General features: G+C 45.4%; 1 protein-coding gene across 2 annotated transcripts in view; it reads right to left on the bottom strand.

Annotated features, from left to right (window-relative positions):
- Positions 1–1323: 1323 nt before the first annotated feature.
- CHID1 (chitinase domain containing 1) overlaps positions 1324–6000 on the bottom strand; it is a 96871-nt gene continuing 92194 nt past the window's right edge. Inside the window, exons 11-12 of one of the 2 annotated variants that reach the window (XM_008935998.1) lie at positions 3678–3720; positions 1324–1585 (exon numbers count right to left, since the gene is read on the bottom strand). In XM_008935998.1, coding sequence (XP_008934246.1) covers positions 1487–1585; positions 3678–3720 — 142 coding nt within the window. In that variant the 3' untranslated portion in view covers positions 1324–1486. The remainder of the gene's footprint in view (positions 1586–3677; positions 3721–6000) is intronic. The other variant, XM_008935999.1, reaches the window with a different exon arrangement.

The raw sequence follows: 6000 nt of genomic DNA, 5'->3' as shown, positions 1-6000 counted from the left end.
TGGAGTGTGCAGCTTTTCCCCAGAGCTCCTTCCTGACAGCTGATCTCACCCCCAGCACCTCCTGCAGCCACAGCATCCTCAGAGCTGCTCTGCCATGGCCACCAAACCACGGCCCCAGTGCCACATCTACACCTTCTTGTACCCCACTGGGGCTGGGGACTCCCCCACCTCCCTGGGCAGCCTGGGCCAAGACCTCAGCACTCTGCCAGGAGAGAAATTCTTCCTTACATGCACACAGAACCTCCCTTGGTGCAACTTCAGCCCATTGTCCTCTTGCTCTGCCAGGAGAGAAATTCTTCCTTACATGCACACAGAACCTCCCTTGGTGCAACTTCAGCCCATTGTCCTCTTGTCCTATCACTGCTTCCTTGGGAGAAGAGACCAACCCCCACCTCACTCCAACCTCCTCTCAGGGAGCTGTAGAGATCCTGAAGTTCTCCCCTCAGCCTCCTCTTCTCCAGACTGAACCCCCCCAGGTCCCTCAGCTGCTCCTCACCAGCCATGTTCCCCAGAGCCCTCCCCAGCTCCGTTGCCCTTCTCTGGCCCCACTCCAGCCCCTCAAGGTCTTTCTGATCCTTGGGTGCCCAAAACTGACCCCAGTGCTCGAGCTGTGGCCTCCCCAGTGCCCAGTCCATGGGCACGATCACTTCCCTACTCCTGCTGGACACACTGGTTTTGCTCCAGGCCAGGATGCTGGTGGACATCACAATCCCCACAAATTACCCATGAACACATCATGTGCTAGTGCTAAATCCTGCAAACTGAGGCACGGAGCAGGCTGAGCAGAAGAGAGAAATCACAGAGCATCCCTTGGAACAAAACCCATTTAGAAATGAATCATAAATTGAAATTATGGTGTCTTGGAACTACTTAAGGAACTTACTAACATGAAAAAAAAAACAAGCAGGGCTAAGAGCTTAGCTTGGCAGTGCTTGATTTTCCACCAGCTTGAGGGAGCAGTATCTAACTGGTCCCCCCCCTGACGTTTTACAACGACTTAACCTTATCAGAAGACAGCAAGATGCAGAAGGTCCAGCAGATATTAAATTTGCTGGACATAATGTGATGGATTTATTTGTTCATCTCCTTTGGTTATTACCAGCAATCGTTTCAGAGGTCTCCCTCTTAAACTCTGATCAGATGGCACCAACTTGGCCACTTTACTTCTTGTAGTAAACATTTCAGGAAATATTCTCAATTCTGATGCCATTCCAGCTATGTTGGTCCATTTTCAATGACTCTGAACTCAGGAGCTTTGGAGGAAATTTCTATGGGTTTTTTTTCCCTTCTGAATTTTATCAGATACCAACAATCATGTCTGTATGGCAAATCAGAAAAGGTTCTTTATTGGGAAAAATGCAAATTTAATACAGATATGCTATAAATTACAAAAAAATGTTTTAAAAATCACCTTTCCAGGATATCCAAATTAACTGAAGCTGGAGTCTCAGTGAAGCAAATAGTCCTTTCCAGAGCATCTCTTGTTTTAAAGCAGGTCATAAAAATAGTCCAGGCCTTGTCCCAGTTCCCAGATGGATATTCCAGTGCCCAGTTCCTTGGCGAGCTCTACACGTAACTGGATGGACTAAGACAAAGACACATAAAGGGATTACCTTCCAGTCAGAGCCATCAGCCACCCCACCCTGCCACCCCTTCATGCCAGCAGACTTCTTAAAAACATCCATCCTTGTACCAGACACTGAAGAACCCAGTCTGTATTTCAAATGCTCTCTGGTTAGCAAGCAATCATTCAGCTTTTAGCAGGAGACAGTTAATTGCACCAGTTAATTCAATGACCTAATAAAAGATAACCAGCTAAACAGACAAAATGCCATGGAAATAAATAAGATTTATGAACTGTGCAAAGGACTATTCTAATTTAGGCTATCATTTCATAACGTACAGAGTTTCTAACTCTTCCCAGAAATGTCTCAGGGGTAAAATAAAACTTTATCACTGATGACAATTAGAACAACTTGTCAAATGCCATCAAGATCTCGTACCTACCCTTGTCTTCTCCCAGGACAGAGCCACACTTTTCATTATCACAATGCTATTTCAAAGAGATTCTGGGAGATTAATATTGTAAAGCATCCCTATTTGAGCTGCAGCCATTGATTTAGGGTTAGTTTAGCCACTGGTTTGCACGAGAAGCCACAGTTCATGTTCTGCACTTCTTCCAGTTCAGATAATAAAAAGAACTTTTTCTCAACCTTTCACTTTCAGGTTTTCTCACTCTGCAGTGCAGTGCTGCAATATTTAAACTGCTCACACCAGGGATGTGTTTAAAACTCATTTCCATGGAAAACAGAACAAAGTATCAAGGCATCATTAACAGATCCACTGGGCCTGTCGTTCATGCCTGCTTTTAATTAATCATGAACAAACCAATTTTGAGCAACCTGCAAGTGATTATTACATTAAAAATGGGAAGAAACATACTTGTCATGGGGTATTAAAATTGTTCCCCAACCATCTTCATCACCATTATGTGAACAACTCTTTGATTCGTCCCAGCATAGAAACATCAAAATATTTCATTAGAAGCTTGTTGAAACTGGAAAGAAAACCTATTTCAATTAATTCCCCAGCCACCACAGTTGAGTATCTGTTAGAGGAGCAGCAATGAGGGGAATGTGCAGGAGTGTTCTTAACCTGGGCAGGACTGACAGCAGGAGGGTGAGATCCTCCCAGAAGGCCAAGAGGACTTAGCCTAACAACTCACAGCACGATCTCTCTTTCTCTGACAGGTTTGCAATGAGACTTTCTAATGCTCTTAAGACAGACACTACGAGCAAAAATATCATTAGATGTGGTCATTAATATGCTATATGTGCTAGGGCTTCCACCAGTGTGAGATTAATGAAGGGAGATATCCTTGTCCTAATGGAGCTTAAGATAACAATCCTGTTCAGAAAAACAGAGCCTTGGATCATTTTGCACTAGTTTAACCATACAAAATGTCTCTGTTCTCTGTAAATATGATATACTTTCACTACAGAAACAATTCCCTTCCCATATTAACAGCCAGCAGAGGCTTAACACCCTTTAGCTTAATTTGAGAAAAATCTGAAGATAGCTTCCTAAGAACTGAGGCTGTGAGTAACCTTTTTATCCTTTATTCTGGTCCACTGCAGACTACTGTGTAGACAGAAATTCTGTGTCCTGCCCAAGTACATTACTAATGCCAAACACTTAATTTTTTAAAACACTAAAATATGTCCCACAGAAACAGAGCTGAAGGAAAGAGGGAGATGTGGGCTGCTGGGGAGAACCAGGACCCCCTTACAGAGGAAGGCAAGAGCTCCCCAAGCTTCCAGCCAACACAATCAGAAGGAAAATTTCTTCTGCCTCTTCACTAACAATCAGCATCTCTGAGCACATGAACTGTGCACCCAAACAGATCCTCTCAGAGCACTGGTTTGCCCTGGTGTGTCCTCTCTCTAGGCATGGCTAATCTTCAGAGATCCCCAAACCCCACCATGCACGAGAGAGGAAATACAATGTTCTTGTGCAGGCAGCTGAAGCTTGGAATCATAAAAGCTGCAGGAGGGTAAACTTCTCTCAGAAAAGCCTAAACCCAGTTCAACGTGTGCTGAAGTGTCTCAATAATGCAAGAACTCAAGTAAACATTTCCTTCCTCTTACAGCCCTCTGCTGTGAAAAAGCAGCACCTACCTTCAGTGTTGGGTAGAAGACAGCATGCTTCCCTCCTTTATTTCTGCAAAACAGGAAAAGCAAATAGTCATAACAGCTCTGATAGATTCCCACCAGGTTTTTAGCTGAGGTTAAGATTCAAAACAAGTTTCATTCCTTCTTGCTAAAAGGAAACAAAAACAGTGCTGAAGAACACTTGCACTCTAGCTGCTTTATCTGCTGAGGTCAAGGCTGGATCAAAATCTTGCCTATTTCTCTTCTTTTTCTACTGCAGATATGAACTTCTGCTCCTGCTCCTTTTCTGCTGTAGGTACAAACATACCACAGCACACAAATCCAAAGTGGAGGGGAAGGAAAAGCTGTTAAGAGAAGGTACATAGCAGATCTGAAAGTCAAGTATGTTGAGTCAACTCGTTGAGTCAAGTATGTAAGTCAACTAGAGCATCTCTGTGAGAAGGAAAGGCTGAGAGCCCTGGGGCTGTTCAGCCTGGAGAAGACTCAGAGGGCATCTCCTCAGTGCTCATCAATATCTAAAGGGCAGGGGTCAAGAGGGTAGGACCAGACTCATTTCAGTGGTGCAAGTGACAGGACAAGGGGCAATGGGCACAAACTGGAACCCAGGAGGTTCCACCTGAACAAGAGGAAAAAATTCTTTCCTGTGAGGGCACCAGAGCCCTGGCTCAGGCTGCCCAGAGAGGCTGTGGAGTCTCCTGCTCTGGAGAGATTCCAAGCCCACCTGGACACCATCCTGGGCACTCTGCTGGAGCAGGGGGGTTGGATGAGGTGATCTCCAGAGGTCCCTTCCAGCCCCCACCCTGCTGGGATTCTGTAAACAACTGTGTCACTGTGCTGCAGGTACCAGCATTTGTCAGAAATGTCCTCCTGAAAAGATCACCCTGTTTCAATGGGCCCTGACAACACCAGCAGCTGGAAAGTTAGAGAGTTCAAAACATGCCTGTACAGAGTCAACGACCTGCCAGAGGAGTCTGCACAGCAACTGCCTCATGCCACAACTGCAACAACAAAAGTCCCTGGTTATCTAAAGGATTCCTTAAAAGGCTTTGGGATAAGGCCTTTCAAAACACCTAAGGAACAGAACACAGTTTTGTAATAACTAACTCAAAATTTGGGAAGAATCAATGTCTAAAATTTAAGTCTGAAATCCCTGGTTATCTAAAGGATTCCTTAAAAGGCTTTGGGATAAGGCCTTTCAAAACACCTAAGGAACAGAACACAGTTTTGTAATAACTAACTCAAAATTTGGGAAGAATCAATGTCTAAAATTTGAGAAGTCTCAAACTTCTTCAGGCATAACATTTTGTCCAAGAACTGGTTACAATGAAATACAAGACAGGCAGTGTCAGACAAGATATTTCCTCCATACTAGTGGCATTTAAGGAGGACAGCTCTTAAAAGAGGTGAAAAGGCTGACAGCAAAAAAGCAAGAGCCAAGGAGAGACCTGACAGCAGAGATCGTGTGATACTGGATCTGAGCAAACACACTGAGGTCTCTTGTTGCACCTGGATTAGAAACCTGCCAGATAGCAAAAGACAGTTGCTCCCACTCAATGTGCATCTGCAAAAGATGAAGTCATTTGTTTGTCAGATGGAAGCCGTGGAAGATCTTCCTCAATTCCCCAAATTACAATCTTTCAGGTTGAATTAAATGTTATCATTATAAAATACACGGACAGGACAAGCTCCTCTGGGCACAGGTAGCAAGGCAGCATTTTAAACCCCTCATAAAGCCAAGGATGAGTTACAAGTGGTCTCACAGCACCACTTTACCAGTTAGGCTCAGAGGAGGTGCCGAGTGCACGGACAGAACAAGTAGAAATTGCTCCTTAAATCTCCCAGCTTGCATAAATGCACCTGTAAAGTGCACTGGAAGAAGCACTAGAGGCAACAGATTGCTGTAACTCCCTGTAACAGCCTCTGCCTGCTACAGCAGCATCATTAGCTGGGCTTTGCTCAGGACTCAGGGTCTGACCTCTCAGCAAGTGCCCACAGGCCACATCTCCAGGCGAGATGCTTTGCAGGTTTCAGGCCTGGCTGCCATCCCCATCTGACATATCCCAACCTTCACAGACCAGAGTGGGACCCAAAAAGGAGCTGCCTGGAACAGAACCCTCCCCTGGAGCTGAGCCCCCCAGGGAGGCTGAGCTGTGCTGCTCCCTGCCCAGCACACTTCAGGCGTTTTCTGCAGCAAAACTGCCCCCAGGAAGCCCTGGAACAAGAATCTCCACAGACAGGCAAATGGTGCAGTGCTAGGGATGAACTATCCCCTTCCCACACATTCAGGCTGCAAAGAGATGTTGGGGGAACGTGTTTCAGGGGAATCCCA

The sequence above is a fragment of the Merops nubicus genome, unplaced genomic scaffold (assembly GCF_000691845.1).
Source record: "Merops nubicus isolate BGI_N331 unplaced genomic scaffold, ASM69184v1 scaffold332, whole genome shotgun sequence".
Taxonomy (NCBI): domain Eukaryota; kingdom Metazoa; phylum Chordata; class Aves; order Coraciiformes; family Meropidae; genus Merops; species Merops nubicus.
This window is presented reverse-complemented; position numbering and strand designations above follow the sequence as displayed.